The sequence below is a fragment of the Astatotilapia calliptera genome, chromosome 17 (assembly GCF_900246225.1).
Source record: "Astatotilapia calliptera chromosome 17, fAstCal1.2, whole genome shotgun sequence".
In the NCBI taxonomy this organism is placed as follows: Eukaryota; Metazoa; Chordata; class Actinopteri; order Cichliformes; family Cichlidae; genus Astatotilapia; species Astatotilapia calliptera.
The window spans coordinates 23,511,633-23,531,761 of record NC_039318.1 but is presented as its reverse complement, the minus strand read 5'-3'; the positions used below and the strand labels follow the sequence as shown (position 1 = coordinate 23,531,761).

Sequence of the window (20,129 nt, the reverse complement as noted above, 5' to 3'; positions counted from 1 at the left end):
CAGCATTATAAGATCGATACTTTCTTTAAATCCTGTGTGTTTAGTGTGTAGTCCACTGATGTCTTACATAGATTATTTTTGGTAATGAAAAAATATACCTCAAACGTGCGCTATGAAAAGTATCTGGACCTTCTTGTGTTGACTGTGACTTCTGTTTTATTTATAGCCTCCTACAGCACATTTAAACACAGAGAGATCCTTTAGAGACAGGAACATTTACATTGCTGTTTACATCTCAAAAAGCCCCATGGTATCAGATGGATACTAAAATTTGCACTGTGGCACAACACTACTTTCCACCAGAGGTGGCCAACTTGAGTTGGATTGCAGCTACTGGCTATATGACACTTGTCACCATTTCAGTAAAAGTGGGGGGGAATAAAAAGTTAAATCTTTATCCCAGCTGGCAAAAGATATCAGTAATCAGCAACTGATTGATGCCTTCTTACACCCATCACCTGCACGTCTTATCCTCCAGGTATTTGAGCATAACAGAACTATCATTTTCTTTCTTTTTCAGTTTTAAATTAAGTATTGATTCAAATCTCATCATATTTCAACCATGCTTTCTCCTCTCATGTTATAATTTGTTTGGCCAAAAGGTCTCACTAAATCACAGCAAGGAACTGCCATATATATATATTTTTATATATATATATATATATATATATATATATATATATATATATAAAAAAAAACACCCAGCACGCCCCTGCGGGCGGTTTATCCTTCAAGCTCGGGTCCTCTACCAGAGGCCTGGGAGCTTGAGAGTCCTGCGCAGTATCTTAGCTGTTCCCAGGACTGCGCTCTTCTGGACAGAGATCTCCGATGTTATTCCCGGGATCTGCTGGAGCCACTCGCCTAGCTTGGGAGTCACCGCACCTAGTGCTCCGATTACCACGGGGACCACCGTTACCTTCACCCTCCACATCCTCTCGAGCTCTTCTCTGAGCCCTTGGTATTTCTCCAGCTTCTCGTGTTCCTTCTTCCTGATATTGCTGTCATTCGGAACCGCTACATCGATCACTACGGCCGTCTTCTTCTGTTTGTCTACCACCACTATGTCCGGTTGGTTAGCCACCACCATTTTGTCCGTCTGTATCTGGAAGTCCCACAGGATCTTAGCTCGGTCATTCTCCACCACCCTTGGGGGCATCTCCCATTTTGACCTCGGGACTTCCAGGTTGTACTCAGCACAGATGTTCCTGTACACTATGCCGGCCACTTGGTTATGGCGTTCCATGTATGCCTTGCCTGCTAGCATCTTGCACCCTGCTGTTATGTGCTGGATTGTCTCTGGGGCATCTTTACACAGCCTGCACCTGGGGTCTTGCCTGGTGTGATAGACCCCAGCCTCTATGGATCTTGTGCTCAGAGCTTGTTCTTGTGCTGCCATGATTAGTGCCTCTGTGCTGTCTTTCAGTCCAGCTTTGTCCAGCCACTGGTAGGATTTCTGGATATCAGCCACCTCCTCTATCTGCCGGTGGTACATACCGTGCAGGGGCCTGTCCTTCCATGATGGTTCCTCGTCTCCATCCTCTTTCTTGGGTTTCTGCTGCCTGAGGTATTCACTGAGCACTCGGTCAGTTGGGGCCATCTTCCCAATGTATTCTTGGATGTTCCTTGTCTCATCCTGGACTGTGGTGCTGACACTCACCAGTCCCCGGCCCCCTACTACGCAAGTAACCCCGGCGGAAGGGGCTACATGAATAGGATGAGGGACCTATATATATATATATATATATATATATATATATATATATATATATATACATACATATATATATACATACATATATATATATATATATATATATATATATATATATATATATATATATATATATATATATATATATTAGAGTAGATGGTGTTGGCTGAATATGTATCATTCTCTCTGGCACCTTACGTGCATAGACCACTATCTATTAACCACTTTCACAGGCTAATCAGACCCTAAACTTTTCATAACTTTATATAAGCCCTCCGTCTTGATTTGATGTGATGAGTGTGAATGTTTTAAAGCAGAAATCAGCCGACTGCCCTTCAGAAACCGATGGAGAAATGATTCATCACTCTAGCCCGCAGTGTCAGTTTGAAAATCAAATTCGTTTGAAGATAATGATCGCTGTTTTACATTCTGAATGGGTTTTAGATGCAGTTGTCAGAAAGACTAACGAATGATTTCAGTCAATATCATTCATGGTTTTAAGTGAGTGATACTTCATAGCGGTTTATTAGAGCTGAGTGAATTTACTTTCAGCAATTGCTTCATATACAAAATACTAGAGGCACCCAGTCATTACAGGAAATAAATAAAGGTGAAAGCCATTACCCCTTGTTAATTATGCTCTTAGTGCATTCATGATAAAAGAGGAGATGAGATGAAGTTGGACTGAGGTATATTTCAAGGCTTTGACAAAGCTCAATATACATTGGGATGTATTCATGTTTTCAGTTTGCAGAAAGCATCAGGATGGAATTATGATGCCGTCACACAATCAGCCATTACTACTTGACAAAGTAAATTGGTGCTGTTTCCCTGAAGTCAGTAGTCTGTTAGAGCTTGGGTGCCAAATTTGTTTCTGTCCATGGGCCACCTACAGCTCAGTTTGAACTCTCAAGTGCACCGAGCACTTTATAATGTCCCTTCTTTCTCTTCTGTTTTCATCTTTCTGTCTCTGCAGAGCTGTCCACTGCAGTGGGCTTTTTAATGTGCAGATTATAGCTGACAGGCCATATGTTTCACACTCTGTATTAGAGGTTTAAATCCCATAGTGGTGCTGCCGAAGTGGGTCACAATCAGTGTGACAGGCTTTGTTCGATATAGTATTTGAAGGTGGGGTTCTCTGTGTGCTGGCCTGCCTGACTTCAGAAGGCCAATTACATTCACCTGCCATTTGATTAGTACACTTCATGAGTATCTGGATTCTTTCTGCCTTCAGAACTCTTGTCTTCATGGCATAGATTCAATATGAATAAACATTCATCAAAGATTTCGGTCCAGATAGCATGCCATCAGAAATTGTTTACACTATGATCATCAAGGGATGGAGATGGTCAGCAACAAAACTCAGGTAGGCTGTTATGTTAAAATGAAGCTCAGGTGGTACTAAGCAGCCCAAAGAGTGCTCAGAAAATATCCTCCACACCATCAGACGCAACCAAGAAGCTGAGCTATTGCAGGATGGATCCACGCTTTCTTGTTGTTTGCACCAAATTCTGATCCTACCATCTGAATGATGCAGCAGAAATCAAGGAAGGGGATGTAAGGGGAGAATCCCAGTAGATCAGCAGTTTCTGAAGTACTCCGACCAACGTCTGGTACAAGCTAGCATGCCACATTTAAAGTCACTTTAAATCACCTTTCTTGTCCATGCTTAGTTTGAACCTTGTCTTAACCTTGTCTGCATGCCTAAATGCAATAAGTTGCTGCCATATGATTGGCTTATTAGATATTTGTGTTAATGAGCTGTTGAATAGATGTACCTAATAAAGTGACCATTGAGTGTAAATGTCCCACAACTGTCTTTTTTTCTTAGCAGATATTAACAATAAAGAAGAAAGATGATTTTCTGTCATATGAACGGAAGAACAGCAGATTAACAAACTCTCGGTTATTTCAAAACAAGGATCAGTTTGGTACTCTACTTCCTCCCCCCCGGTTATCCACACATCCAAAGTTTGGCCAAACTTTGAGACCCACTCACAAAAGTGCATCTTGACTTGCCTTAAAACAAAACTTTAACTGTGAGATTCATAGTTTACACAACAGCCTGGAGAAGTGCATGCGCATCTCCATCCTTCACTTGGTTGTTCATACACAGGAAATTAGTTGCATCAACTTGTCTCGTTAAGGAATAAATACAATTTTAAAGAATTATCTGTCACACGTTTTTCAAGATGATGTTTTTTTCATTATCTGCCTGGCACCGTCTGATGGAGCAATATAAGCAACCCAGCTGCTGTGGAAAAGCAGCCTGTCATCCTAACACAAAATATCCAATAAATACTTTATTTTCGAGACGTTATCGCTCAACAGGAAATTTTCATCTTTTTTTTTTCCCACTGTGGCATGCCGGATGGATCACAGTCAGTGCGGCACAAGGATTGGAGTCGATGGTTGACAAATTTAATAATGGCCTGTTTTAATAAGCAGTTGTTACCTGGAAATGAAACCCATGTTATCATTTAGTGAAATACTTGTTTCCCTCACCGTAAAACCACAGTCGGATATATTCGAGCTACTGTTTTATAAAAGCTTTACTCTCTGTGTCAACCAAACAAAATCTAACCTTTATGGATTTTATTAGCCTTTTATCAAAGCCATGTGAGTGATATTGATCTTTTTTACGAATGTGTGGCAGGAAAAGGAATAAGGTTCCAATTTTTCCCCAAATGCCCATATGACCTTACCTGTTGAATTCAATTTGAATGGGTACTGATGGGAATTGAAGATACAAATAGAACTTGCACACTGGCTAATGCGCTGAGCTTTGATCTGCTAGGCAAACAGTCCAGCCGTCTGTATTTGCCCTGTCCACATGGCCTCTTGCATCTCCTTCCGTGGAAGTGGAGGCATTTCAGAAATCAATTCACTTGCAGCTTTGCGGCTTAAAGACCAGTGCAGCATAATCCCAACCTCGTAAAAAAAAAGCAGACCTGTATTCCAGCCCATATAGATGGAAGCCTGTAATCTCGCCGTGCCCTCTTTCTGTGTGCTCTCTAAGCCCTCGCCCTCTCAAACCGTCCTTGCAGCCTACCACTCACCACTATTTTGCATCTGCACACAGCTGTGTGGGACTGTTGGTGGATTGAACTTGCTTTTACTTAAGGACTATGTGTTTGTAAGAAGCGTGCAAGTTTAGAAACTGTTTAATTCAAATGCAGAGGAAGCTGTTAAATATTTAAAAGTGCTGAGAATGGAATTTAAATGATATACAACAGGGGTACGTTAAATTTATTTAATGTTTTAGATATAGCAGCCAATTTGAAGTGAAGTGAGGTAAAGAGGTGTGGTATTTGCCTCCCAGCTGGGTGTGGGCTAAAATATTTAGTGCAATGCATGACAAGATAAATGGGATTTAAGTAAAATATCTGTATTTATGAGCCTAGGTTTTGCTCTGAACAGCTGTGCACATATTAGTATAAGTGCTAGTCATTGCCTCAGGTGTGTATTCATGTTTACAACTTGCATTTGTCATGGCGAAGTCATGTTTTGTGAGCCATGTGACACGTCATGCTGCCTTAGCATCTCTCCAACCTGGGAATCTCTTCTTATTTCTGTTGAGCATGGCTTCTGTCAGCTGTAATGTCTGCCCATATATGAGACACGCCAAAGCAGCAGGCACCATTAGGCAACAGATCTACAGTAAATGAAGAGAACCAGCGGTTTGGCACCATTCTGTGGTAGCACATAAACATGAGGATTAATTCTTAAGCCCTCCAATTTAGGTTCACTACCGTCATTCGGTCCTTATCTGGCTGTATGCAGTGCATGTACCCAGGAGAGAAGATAACAGGCGGTATGCCTCAGTGGTTCACAATGAGCCTTCACGACAAGCTTGGTTGCAATCACCTGATCTCTGAAGTGCAAGGATTATAGCTGTGTAAGTGTTCATGTGTGCACAAAACACACATGTGAGCATCATTGTGAGATTCAGCATGCAATCCAGGTCGAGCTGGTTGACTGCAATATGGTGAAACTTTTCAAATACATTACTGTGACAGATGGAATACCAATTTTGACTGTTTTTCAACATATTATTAGCTTAATGACTAAGGTCCGCCATCCCTCTTCTTTTAAAAGGTATCTTATGTGTCCCATGAGAGCACTAGTCAGGCTACCTCTTGTTTTTATGAGCCTAAACTGAGTAACACTCCTGATGTCAGAATGCAGAGCTCTCTCGATATTCAGGAATATAAAGATCGAGTCAAGTAGACAGCACTGAATAGAAAATCATCTTGTAGTAACGGTGACTAGCTGTTAGTTCCGATTCTAGGGTTGAATCATGGCAAAGGTAACGCCCTTGTATGTGGTGTTTGGTTATTCTCCCCACACCTCCGTGGCCTCCAACTGCTCCAGTTTGTCCAACAATCAAAACATGCTGGGTTAATTTTCTTGTAATTGTGCCCTTGACCAAGGCACAGACTTGAAGTGTGGAGTTGATCCCACGAGCCCACTGCCTCAAACACTAAGGATGGGATAAATGCAGAGAATTGCTTTTCCTACAGGGAAATAAAGGGTCTCTCACTCTGTGAAGGCCATGAGAGGCTCCAGCCTCCCTGCAACCCTGAATAGGATAAGTGGAAGAAGATGGCTATGATAAACTGTAAAAAATAAACATGTTCAGTAATATGTGGACTTAAATCAATTCAAAGAAGAGGTGTGCTCTGGCAGTTTTACATTGTCTGTATTCACAAAGGCAGGTTCTTTAAGAAATGGCTCACCCTGTTTGGTATGCAAGAAGACAGAGTTGTGCACAGAGTCCTGACTGTAACTCTGTGCAACACTTTTGTGGTGAACTGGACTGTCTGGAAGCAGGACCAGTGCTTTTCACAAAACCTTTTGTGCCTACGTAAGAGTAGAACATTGCAATTAAGTTCCCAAACGCTGCTGAAAACCCATCAAGAAAAGGGAACTCTGATATCACAGCTGCGGCCTATATCCTGTTTTTTAAACAATATGTTCAACATTAAAACTTTGAATACAACACGGCCGCATTCTCTGTTGAACTTACCACATTACTCTTTCTCCTGAAAAGCTGGACGTCTTTTATTTATCGATTTCATTCATTGAGATAAGGTTACATTAACTCAGCTTTTCAAATTAAATGTAGCTTGCAAAACGAAATGAAATATATGATTGTCAGACTGCAGCGCTATACGATCAGACTTTTTGCCCCCTGTTAGCCATTAGAAAAACTGCAGAGTATGGCAAAGTTTTCACAAGTCCATCTTTTATATACAGCGCATGATTAATCCAAAGATTGTGTATTAAAGATAAATGTAGGCACTGTGACCTCTCAGAGCCCTGTTGTAAAGCATGAAGGTGCTTTGAAACCAGATGTGAGGAATCCCAAAAGGTTGATTCTGTTCATCTGGACCTAACGTTTTCATCCAGATGAACAGAATCAACCTTTTGGGATTTACTTACCTGGATGATTGAGCATGCATCAAGACATATGTGAGGAATATGTGACACTAAGAGACGTTGCATCCTCATAGGCAAGTGATTTGTAAATCATAGTAAAACATACTATGCTTTAGTCTACCTTTTTAATCTAAATAAGTCCGTAGTTATTCAATTAAACATTATGGTGTATTCAGTGAGGCCCAAAACTAGCATTTGCGACCATAAACTAATCGGGGAAACAGTTTCCTGAGATCATAAATTAAAGCCAAGGTATTGGTGCAACCATAAGAGTCTCCCCCTGCTGGCCATTAGAAAGAGTGCACTTTTAAAGCGCTTCCAACACTTTTTTGTAGACAGTATATTTTTGATCTAATGTAAAGAATTAAAAAAAATTAATGTATTTTTTGGTTTTTATATGTTATCAAATTCCTTTTCATCTTGAAAAATTCAAATGATTTTCTATTTAAAAAAAAAAAAAAAAAAAGCCAAATAAAACGTGAACACTATTTTTCATTAAGAGCGTAAACAGCAGCGCATAAAGTGCAAAACAGATAACAGCACCAGGTGACGGAGATGGATGGAGATAGTCTAATCCTCTCCCAGCCACTCCCAACCTCTCTCTCTCTCTCTCTCCCCCTGTGATGCTGCAGCTCCTGTAGGCTCTTCAGTCTCCAGTAAACAGCAGTCATGGCGACAGTGGTCCAACCGCTCACACTGGATCGAGGTAAGGCGCTCGGAGCTTTGCAGTCTGTGCATGTCACCGGAGAGATTATTTTCCCCCCCCAAAACTTGAGCGAGGATTTGGTTAGATTCTGATGTTTTTTGGTGTGTGTGTCCAGCTCGGATTTCCTACACATCGTCTGCGCGAGTCGCTATTTCAAGGCAATATGAGCTCTGGCTTTTCGAAATAAAAGCCCGTCGGTTCCGTCCGTGTATTTTTCCAGACCGGAGCGCTCAGTTCTTTCGTCAAACTACCGAGGGGGTTTCTGCGAGCACGAACATCTTGAAATTAATACCCTTAAACCACTTACAAGGCGTCCCGTTTAATTTCATCTGTATTATGTAACCCCTTTGGCAACATTGTCCCGTTAAAGCTCGCTTTTTGATCTTCATCTGACGGAGACAATAACGCTCAAATCCTAAAGCGCCTTGACACGAAAAATCTACTTTGTTAGACGGGAGATAACTTCTCAGGCTATCTGAACTGGACAGGTGCAAGACTGGCTGATTGGTTCCCTCATCAGGGTGTAGATGTTGTGTTTTGTACTTGTTGGAAGCGGTGTGCAAACAAACCGCAGTTGAGGGTTAATGTCCTGTGATGTTGCCTATAGCCTGTTTTGTTTTCATCTCAGTTAGCGTTCAGAGCTGTTAGTAATTACAGACTTTGTAACTTAGACACACATTAGTCCCCTGATCTCATTCATAAGATACAATAATAATGCATGCAGGCTGAAAAAATGTTCAGTTTCCCACCTAAAGATGCTGTACAGATATTTAAAATACACTAAGGTCTCTCGTAATATCATAGTAATTCCTCTGGGAGATTTGAGGAAGTACAAAATGTCCTGTACACTTGAGAAGATGCCCTTTACAACTCAACACTTTCATCTTAAAGGAGTCTATTTTTGAGGTCACTTTGAAAAATCCTCCCAGTCGCACATTCAGACCAAATGCAGATCCGCTGGTGAAATGTAATATTGCGCAAGCCTTGCATAGGGAATGGATACCGTCAAATATAGAGAAAGCAGACACCTTAACGCTTTACTCTGTGCCAAGTAAAGCCAGCGTCAGCTCTCCTCCCAAACCACATGAGGGAAGTATATAAATACTCTTTATTAATTATTCTGCAGGGATTAATCTGACTGATGTCACTTGTTATTGGTGATTTAAGTAATTAACCACATTAACATCTACTGCTAAAGTATACTATTTTTTCCCCTTCCGTATGTTCAATTTGTTCTTCAGTGAAATTTAATGTCTGAGGGCAGTGAAGCTTTACAGGTGCACAATCTGCTGGGAAGCTGCAGAAGTGCTGTACACGCAGAGTTAATGAAATGAGCCACAGATTGAATCCAGCAATGAGATAAACAATGCAACCTAAGCTTTTCCCACCCATGTCTCATAGTAGACTATAGATTTATTTTAAAAAAAGGAGGCTCTGCTAAGCTGATAAATAGATTTTTAAACAGCAAGGCAAGGAGCAATGTCCTGCAACTTGATAAATTGTCAGCATTCAGCCATGTCTGATCTTAGTCATTTGCTTGGGCAGTGACTCAGCTGTGACCTTCGTGTGTACACACGGGGCCTGATCCATACCCACAATCTGGAAAATGCAGCTGTAATGGCACAAACAGTAGTAATGATAGTTTCACGCAGGAGCTGTCAGAGCCAGGCAACATTATAGGCTTCCTGTCCTCGGATCCTGCCACTTTGGTGAAAACACTATAATTGCTAATGAAAAGGTGCACTCCTCTCGTTTTTGGGTGGAGGCTTTTGCTGCCGGGTTGCTGAGTTTGTCAAATGCACGCAGGGAGAAAAGGAACAGAGATGTTCATTTCGAGAGCTCCCACTTGGCTTGCAGGGTCACAGCAGGATGAAAAGATATTACATCATTGGCCTTCCTGTTATTGTCAAAGGAAATGACTGTGATAAGCAAGCACCGTAGAGAACAATGGATTTGAACTTCGCTGTATAATTTTTAAAAAAGCCTTTTATTCTCAGTAGATCTGGCATTTATGTAAGTGCAAACTGACACACACCGGAGATGAAAACCTTTCTGTATGAAACAGTGAGAGCAGAGGGCACTGTGACTGAAACTTCCAGAGATAAATTTAAACATCTATTAGGTACGGCTATGTTTCAGGACCCAAATGCAGGACCCAGAGACAATGGAATGAACTAAGTAAGGCAGCTTTATTGCTGTAGCTTGAAAGCTCAAAGAAAAAACAAGGATACAAAAAACCAGAAACTCCCACAAGGTTAAAACTAGAACCAACAGAACAGGAAACAAGGACCGCAAAGATAGCATGAGTGGACGATGCAACAATGAGCAGAGTAAGACTGAGGACTAAAATACACATAGGATAACAAGAGGATGGGCAACAGGTGGCAACATAGCTGGACCTAATGCAGACTAACGGGACAGGGGAAACGAAACTGAGTGCACTATACACTAGAGACGAGACTGTCAAAATAAAACAGGAAGTATGATAAACATGGAGATGAAGACTAATCACACAGGCTTGACTCGGGGACTGGGGAGAAACAGACGTGGGGAGATGACTGACTGAGGAGACAGAAAGGGAACATCAGACACAGAGACAAGAGAAAAACAAACATGAAAACGAGACTAAACACACGAGAAGACTAGACAATGCGGAAAAAACTCGAAAACCACACAGAACCAAAGCATACTTTATACATGACATAAATATAACTATGAACCTAAGAATCACATAGAATATTCAAAAAATAAACTGCATATTGTTCAGAAACTTAGTACCAGTACCATGACAACGCCGGCAAGCTGCATGTTTCCAGTGAAATGCTTACTCGCTGATGGCAGGATAATGCTGGCCACGTTCTCCATTTCAGTTTTGTGTGTTAATCTGTGTTACTTGTTAACTGGTTGTGTTTTTTTGTGTCATATTCATTATTTTATAATGGTCTGCCTGGTCCAGAATTCAGCTCAAAAAACATTGAACTAATAAAGCTCATTTGCTGAATTGTAGTCCTTCCTTTTAATTGCATTAAAGTCCTTCACTTTATAAAAAATGTCTGGAATGCCAGCAGGGTTGACCACTCTGTGTCTAAAACACTGCTTGTGTAGACATCTGTGAGATTACGGCCTCAGTAAACACTTTCCTGATGAGTTTCTGGACTCGGTTACTAATTTCAGGATGTATTGATTAAAACATGAAGTCAGTTTTGTACGATATTGTCATTATTACAGTCAGAGAGGGGGATTGTCTATACTCATTAGCTAATGACTTGTAATTTTAAGTTGCTATCCAGTGAGTATAAAGTGTTCTTAGTTTCACAGTAAGATCCTCTAATCACTGGTTACCTCTTGTTTTAAAACACAAAGATGGTGACGGTGACAAAGGATCCATCACCAATCCATGATGTAATGGCATCTACCGCTAACTTTCATTTAGAGTCTTTAATTGAGCAAAAAGTTGATGGAGATTTTCATCAGTTTAACCAGTGAATGATGTGCAGTAGACGCCTGGCATTATGTAGTTGGTGTTAACAATTGTAGAACAAGGAACGTGGTGTGGAAGTCTCCCCTCAAAAGCCCCCACTGTTTGCAGTTTTCCGAGCTAACAAGTTAACCCCGAACCTGTGGTTGGAAGATTAGATGTTTGTTCCTAGCTCTTCTGCACCACATGCTATGGGATGAAGACACTGATCGGTTCTTTATCCCCACCAGTCTGTTCATTTAGAAGCTGCAAAGCAATCTTTATTCGTCCCTCACTTTGCTGCCATTGTTCATTTCAACCCCAAACGAGTTGGTGATTACGCCTGGGCTTCACGCGCATTTCCACAAACCCAATTGTTGGATATTGCACTGACCATAGCTAGAAGGAAGATTTTAACTCTTTACACTCACTCTAATATCCATGCTGTATCTGTTTTAGTTAGTACAAATTCTCCATTCCCCCGAATACAAAAACATAGATGTAAAATTGTTGAATTTAGCTGCTTGTTACAGAGGTTTAGGGTGGCCGTGGATTAGAAGGTAGATTTAGAGAAGGTCATTTACCGATCAGAAGGTTAGTGGTTCGATCCATGGGTGCTCCTGCCAAAGTATCCTTGGGCAACAATCTGAACTCTGAGTCGTTCCCATTGTGAAAGTTAGATGAGACTAGATTACAAAAGTTAGATAAGATAAGTTAGATGGAAAGTGCTTAGACAGAGAAAAAAGTGTTTGTGTGAATGGGTAATGACACATGTTACACAAAGCATTCTGATTGGTCAAGCAGAGTAGAAAAAGTGCTATTTAGGAACTAGTCCATTTGCCATTTACAGGTTGAAACTGTGTTAGGGGTGAATGCATTGGTTTATCATTGTTAGAAGATTGCGGTTATGTTCCTTATACCTACAGCTGTACAGCATGTACAAGAAAGTGGTTTCTCAGCAGTGCATTTCTTCCTGCGAGGTCGTGATCAGTTCAAATGTCAACAGTAGAAGGAACCCGTTATGAATCATTTTGTTTTTCCTCACTGTGTTGCAGGGACCTTTGGAATAGAACATTCTTTTATACAGTTTATGTCTTCTTGTCTTAGCACAGTGAAATGAATAACTGCAAGATCTGAGAGATCGTTGTGAGTTCATCCATTTGCGGCTAGAACATATTTCCATCACATCCACTCATGCACATGGCTGTGTTTAAGGGATTAAGGAGGTGCTGACAAGCTGACGTCACTTATAGCTGTCTATATTTTAAGTGGCCTCCTGTTAATGCAGAAATAAAGGTTCTCTCAGTAATTGTCTTGGAGGGACATTGCCCAGTAATTACCCAGGATGAAGATGACAATAAGAGTGTGATGTTTTCTGGCTCTGTTTTCGCCACAGGCTCCTGCAGGAGCCATTACCCTTCTAGGAGTGATTTATTTCTTGTGGAATCGCTGCAGTTGGACAAATTAAAGCTTATTCTCTTGGCATGAGGAGAGAACTTGGTTGTCCCATTTTTTTGTATTCAGACTGTGATTTCTTTTGTTTTTATCACTGCCTTTAGCAGCAGAGTTGCCAAGGGCACCCAGGTCAAAGTGGCAGCGGCAGATGGCAAGGGCTTTTCAGGACAACTTACTCCCAGATGCATGACATCTGGATAGCATTTCTCAGGGTACAAAGGTGCGATTCCCGTCAGAGAAAGGTCATTAGAGACTTTTTCTGCCTGTCACCCTCCGAGATGGAAAGCAGCATTTCATTTAGAGTTAGTATTTGAAAAGAGGATCGCAGGTTTAAATCTCAGCGTTGCAGTTTAATAAACGCAGACAGACGCGGACGTGTTTATTTACATTGTTGCAGTTTTGTCAAACTGACACTTTTAATACTGAAAATGGATTAGGCTAAATTTTGTAAACTGCTATAAATGACTAATTATGTCAGGAAATGGGAACAGAGCCCAGTGCAAAAACATCCCCTCAACAGTGTTGTGGAGCGTTGAAGCCTTTATTACGTGTTACTGTGGCTTTGTTCAGCTCTGTGCCTTTTCTCTAATCAACAAATGATGAGGATGACCTTTTTTAGTCACAGCCTGATGTTTTCAGGGTATAATGCCACACAGACAGTGGCAGCTATATAATCATTTTATACCGCAATATTTGTTTTAGATACTTTTTTACATTGTAAAATTTAAAATGAGAAATATTGAACTACTGTTCTAGGAAAGGGATTACATCATGTGTTCTGTTCAATATATAAGTTGCTGGTTTGTCTAGAAGCTGCATTCATCTCCAATCAATACTCCAGATACTTGCTGATTGGTGACAGCATATTGATAAAATATTTCAAGAACTTCAGTCATCCAAAATAACTAGAGCTAGCAGAATTTGCCAAAAGGTAAGACACAGTATTTGTCAGAGAATTAAATCATTCAAATGCTCCAAAAGATGCTAACAACATAGACATGGTTAAGAGGTCCAATGTACACCTCTAGAAATAGCAATGTAAACAAGCAAGCTAGTAGTTAGCTTGCTAACTATTAGCTAGCTAATAGTTAGCTAGCTAATAGCTAGCTATTAGTTAGCTATTAGCTAGCTAATAGTTAGCTCTAGTCATTTTCTAATATTAGGCTGTTAGTTTATATAACCTCAATTCCCAAAAGTTGGGGCTTTATGGATTATAAATAAATACAGAATATCATAGAGTGAAAAATTAGCGATAGAAACCAAAACTGTTCTTTGTACCAGGCGCCTCTAAATGTGTTTATTTATGTTTAAAGTTGGGCATTGTAATAGGGAGTCTGTGGAGATTGACTCACTTATAGAGTTAGCCTAAAGTGGAAGTTAGAGGAACTGCAGTTTTGGTACTTATAATTTTTTTTCTCTTGTTTTCATCTTTGGAGTTCGGCACTTATAACACAATCTATCAACAAATCCTCAGCTGGGATCTCTTACAATGCTATAATCAGTTTCTTCCACTGATTATGTCCCTGTTCAGCAGTTTTCCTTATTCTCCTTCTCTATTTAATTTTAATTAGTTAGAAAGTCAAGAAAGATGAAGCTGAAAGAAAAAGTAATAGTGAAAGTCGATGAATTTACATGCCTGGGGTTAAATTCTCAAAGCAATGGATGGTTCACAAGAGCGGTGAAGAACAAAGTGGAGGCAGGGTGGAGTGGGTGGAGACGAGTGTCAGGGGTAATTTGTGGTAGAAGGATAGCACAAAGATTGAAAGGGAAGGTTTACAAGATGGTAGTGAGACCTGCGATGATGTGTGATTTAAAGATGGTGGCACTATCATAAAGACAGGAGGCGGAGCTGGAGGTGGCAGAGTTAAAGACGTTAAGATTATTATTGGGGGTGATGGGACGGGGAGGATTAAAAATGCATCAGAGGGACAGCTCAGGTTGAGCAGATTGGAGGGAAAGTAAGAGAGGCAAGGCTAAGATGGTGTGGACATGTAAAGAGGAGGGATAGTGGATATACTGGAAAACAGATGTTGAAGATGGAGCTGCCGGGCAGGAGGAAAAGAGAAAGACCACACAGGAGAAGAAGATGCTCAGGTGGAAGTAGATCATCTGCTGTGGTGACCCCTAAAGGGAGCAGCCTGAATAAGAAGAAAGAAAATCAAGAAAGAACAGCTAGATATGGCCAAGACTTTGTATTTGCCTTTGTAAAAAAATTAGTAATTTTCAAGTAGAACTGCTTGGCCAGGCTCAATTATATTCAACTTGATGTAACTTGAGGTAACAAGTTCAGCTACAATCAAGTTATCCATTTTTTTAAACAAATAAAAGCTTCCTTGGTACTTTTATATTATTAAAAATGTTTTTCTTTCAAATATGATTAAAAGCAGACCAAAAGTGAACATCATCACCAGTGACCCAGAGCGATAGGAAATTTCAATGTAAAGTTCAGATCTCAATTATCTCCCAGTCTCTTTGTGAATACAGCTGGCACACTTTGCTCAAAGTTTTCCGGTCACGTTCATGTAGGATCTCGCACTGAGATGTGAAAAGGAATACTACGTGAATCTCTCTGGATAGTGAAAAAGCCTTTGCCTGGGTATTTGAAGTCTGTTTGAAGCGCTAGACTCCCTTGAACTGATGATATCAGAGCATAAAAGCACAGGAAAGACTCGGTAATAAAATCTGTCTTGTGCAGTTGAAAATAATCCACATTTTAGTGGCTTTAATGCTGCAATTAATGTTGTTTTGGTGGGTTTTTTAGAGACCTTCATAAATGTTACTGCACAGAGTGAAAAAATTAGTTCTGAGAAAATTTAGTCTACTTATACTCCTGACAGCTACATAGCTAAAGAAAACTTGGGCTGGATGACTTTGGAGCCTTTGTTCAGTCAGTAACTCCTACAGCAATCAAGGTGGGGGCGAAAGTGTAAGAGAACAAATAATCCTGCCAGCCAAGAATCAAACTTGGGACTCGCTGCTCGGGGCATTTGAGGCCTACCCACTCAGCTATCAGGTCACCCAGAACTCGGCTCGTTTAATTAGTAAGTATCACTAATGAGAATGCCCTCATCCTTCGTATAGCAGAGGGAAATTAACTGCTGACGGGATCTCTCCTGGTGTCATCACTCTTTATAATATGGCAGCAGTACATTACACTGTAACTGCATCTTGATGCTCATTTACTCCGACCAATGTCACTACTCCTCATAGAGATGCTCTGTAATTACAACCCATGGTTTTCCTTTGCACTTCGGGACACCTTCTTGTTTTATTTTTCTGGCAGATAATTAGAGAGAAAGATACTTTTTCTTGTGTCATTATTCATAAGAAAAAATATCCTCATTTAGATACAGCAACATCAACACCCTTTCTTCTTACTTTGGAGAAGAATCTGTCAGAGTACACAGTGAGAATGACTTAATTGCATACCATCTGTTTGCCTCAGAGATATGCTAAATTTGACAGTCTTGCACGTCTCAACGAAGCAGAATTTTCATTGAAATGAGTGTAAAAAATTTTTTTACAGATGTTGAACACATCTGGGCACATTGAACCCCCCCCCCCCAAGCATAAATTTGTGGGGTTTTTTGGTTTGTTTCTTTTCTTAACTTTGGAGTAAAAGTCAGTAAAATCCAGAGTTGAATGGTGGTGAATTGCATTTTTAGGGAAAACACTCATTTGGGCCACGATCCCCGTGAAGTGTAGCGTTAGCAGATGTCTTTAAATGAACGAGAAGGAATGCAGAAATCAAAGGCAAGGGCTCACTGTGCTGATTTAATGTACAGGTAGAAAAGGCAAAGCATGTGGACACAAAGGCGAGAAAAGAGGCATGACGAGGCCGACAGGCAGAAACTAGAAGGCTGAGAGTTGTTGAGCGTGAAGGAAAGGATTGGTTGTCTCCACCAAATGGTTTAGAAGTGGACCAGGAACATGTATGTGCATGTGGGGGGTCAGGCTGATGATGAGAGATGAGTAATAGTTATTAGTTGTTATGTTTTTTTGTTTATTCCATTTTAGTTAATGCAATAGGGAGACATCCTTCGGTCCCCTATGAATCCCAGTTCCTCCCCTTTGTCCAAAGACACTCCTGTTAGGTTAACTGGTGTCTTTAAAATGGCTATAGGTATGAATGGTTGTCTGTCTTTCTGTATTAGTCCTACAACAGACTGATAACCTGTCCAGCGTGTACCTCTCACCCTATGACAGCCGGGATAGGCTCCAGCCTCAGCGCAACCCTGAAATGGATAAACAGAAAAAAAATGAACCAGATGCTAAAGCGGTGATTTTCTGGTCATTGTTTATTTTATTTTTCTGCTATGACTTTTAGTTATTAGACAAAAAACAATTCACAAAGTTCCCACATAAAAAGTCATCGACTCACAGTTTCTATAACCATGTGTGCCAGTGCGTTTTGACTGACAAAGACTAAAGCTTGAGACATTTCATTTACTTTAGTCAGCCTTCTAAGCATAACAGATTGTTTTTTCTTAAGCTTAGTTCTGACTTGATCGATCCACTCATCCTATACCTTTGGCTCTTCAGCTGGGTAAAATACACTTATAGGTTCTAGTCATCTGTTTGCAAACAGGCTTATTGCCTATCTTGACAGCTCTATGGAGACTTTATAGTTGCAAGATTGACTGTGTATGCCTGACGTGTGCACACACACCAGCACCCCCAACTTCAAAGCCCTTCCCTCAGATGTTAGTAAAACACGTTAAATCTGGTAGTTTTCATGTGTGTTGTTATTGTATAACCGTGGTGGTTAGTCAAGGATGGAATTGCATTTCCTATACTACCTCCAGCTGAAGTTTATTCATAGACCTTGCATGTAACAGGAATGCCATGTGGGCGTTGAGCGTATACTTGGTGTTATCTTGAACTATGCTTCATTTGTTTTGTCAGCCTTTTTTGCTCAGTTGCAAGTAAAACATTTGATAATTATGGTCTTTTGCCACTGTTATGTCACTGTTATAATAGAGGTCACTAAGCTGATTTGCCCCCCTCTGTTGCACTATTAGGTAATGTAATATGTCATTTCACTGCACATCTGATTTGGGAGTGATTTCCTGGTGATGTGACGTAACTATGATCCCCTGCGGTCATCTCAGCTGCTTTGTCATGGAAAAAAAAAAAATCACCCTTCAGTGCCTCCTCTCTGTGGGTTTCCTCTGATCCGTCACACAGCTCATCTAACGGGGCCCACTTTCACATTTAGCACACACAGAGCAGTGCACAGTGAAGCGTGACCGTGGGACATTTGTGCTTAAATATGTGTGGTTCATTTGAATCACAGTGGCTGAACTAAAGAAATAAACAAAGCGGGCAATGCGATCTGCAGGACATAATCCATCACACTGGTCCCACTAATTCACAGCACATATCACTGGAAGCATCAAAGAGGAAACGTGCCTGTGCAGTGCGAGCAGACATTTCGTTATCTCTGGTTTGAGGCGTGTGGCTATCATTTACGTTACATTCAGATTTGTATGTCCACCTGCAATTATATCATCTTGTAATGGCAGAAGATGAAGGGCATGGCAAACATGGACTCACAGTATTTCAGTTTTTACTCTCTAGAGCTTACATTGCACAATTTAATTGCATTTAAACTGTGGCAGCTTCTCTGTTTGATGCAGAGCTTCTGAAATTTAAAATACCCCCCCGATTCGAGCTGGAAAGATTATATCAGGAAATGGGAAGGCATCACTTGTGATCAACGAGATGAAAGCACTGGCAGAAATGTCTGCAACATCAATCTTTGAAGTCAAGTTCCGAATGCCTAGTGAAAGTATTTGATGCGGATAAGGAAAATGGTGCTAATGAGCATGTGGAAGTCAATAATGGCAGAGGGGGGGGGGATATCTGGATGGCCCTTGACCTGCATGTAATTAGAAAGAAATGCTCGTAAACCTCTGAGACCGTTGCCCTTGCTGCTTGGAAGTGTACCAAGTCATTATGAGCTATTCAGAATCAGTGTTTTGTTTTTTTTTATATTCAGGCGTACGAGTAACCGTTAGTATTCACCTTGATAAAATATATATATGTGTTAGTGCTGCATGCTTAAGAATGTATTGGCACTTTAAAAAGTGTTATATGGGTATAAACAAACTGCTTTTATACCTGTCGTTAAAGTTTTAAGGCAAAGTTTGCCGTATTTTAAGTAGTAATTCCCACTCCTGTTTTTCAAGGGAGACCTGACCATTGCAAGTTTAGCTGTAGGGAATTAAATTTTGAAAAAAGTTTCAGTGTTTGCAAAACACAAAAAAAGAATGTTTTATTCACCCCAGTGGTTTTTTTGGCAGGGTGGTTGGGCGTATTCGATAACAGGAGAGGTTAAATTGACCATGTGACGTACAAAACGATAAATCTCTCTCAGTAACACAGACTCATGCCAGCCCTGAGAGAGGACAGAAGAATTAAGAACAAAGTTTAATTAAGCGGGCGCAGGCTGGCGTCCAACCAAATCGTCGGCCAAGTACAAAAGGTCACAAACAAGCCGAAGTGTCCAAAAAAGGGCGAGAAGGGGTCCAAAAATAAACAGGGCAGGGCAGAAAACAGGCGTAAAGACCAGAATATCAATTAGAGATCGGACAGGTGACAGATTAAAGGAAAATAAACACCATCAGGTGTCTTGTTTCACCATGTGAGCACTCGGAATAACTTTGTATTGATATGCAGTGACCTTTTCGTGTAAGAGGACAGGAGGAACCTAAGCATGCCAGCACAATGTCCCTGAATGCATAACACCTCACAGCAGGAGTCAAGAATTCAGATTTTAGATAACATCCTGTTTTAAAGACCCGCAACTTCCACATCAGAGTGTTGTTTGTAACTTGGTTCCTCTTTTTTTTTTCCAACTGACTTTTATTTTTGGTTTTGAGTGACAGCCCTGTGTAACTAATGCCATAACCCGAAGTGTCACACACTGCTGCCAAAGGAAACCTTGTGCTTAACCGACACGTGCAAGAAACTTTGACAACGCTTCATTATTCCAGCAATAAGACACGTCCAACTGTTTTTAGTCCTTTTTTTTTTTTTTTTTTTTTTTTTTAAATAAAATCAGAAATATGGTGTTTGGAAACTGTGGGATCCCAACTAAAGCCCAGAGAGCTGCTAGGCTTCTAATACTGTAGCATAAACCCTCCATAAGTGTGTCGACTCAGCATGGACAACACTGAATAAGCGAAGCATTGAAGAAAGCACGAGATCCTCACTGCAGTGTATTTATTTTGCTCAACTGCTAACATGTGTCTCGTTAAATCTGTGTTTAACGCTTCTTAATTAGAGACGCTTCCGCTGTTGTTGTCATTTTATTTCTTATTATTTTCAGTTACATTTTTGTGCCGAATGAGAGA

General features: G+C 40.6%; 1 protein-coding gene across 2 annotated transcripts in view; it reads left to right on the top strand.

Annotated features, from left to right (window-relative positions):
* The first annotated feature begins 7,767 nt into the window (after positions 1 to 7,767).
* The window catches only part of lin7a (lin-7 homolog A (C. elegans)), a 47,792-nt gene continuing 35,430 nt past the window's right edge, over positions 7,768 to 20,129 (top strand). Inside the window, exon 1 of one of the 2 annotated variants that reach the window (XM_026147065.1) lies at positions 7,768 to 7,859. In XM_026147065.1, the coding sequence (XP_026002850.1) occupies positions 7,823 to 7,859 (37 nt within the window). In that variant the 5' untranslated portion in view covers positions 7,768 to 7,822. The remainder of the gene's footprint in view (positions 7,860 to 20,129) is intronic. The other variant, XM_026147066.1, reaches the window with a different exon arrangement.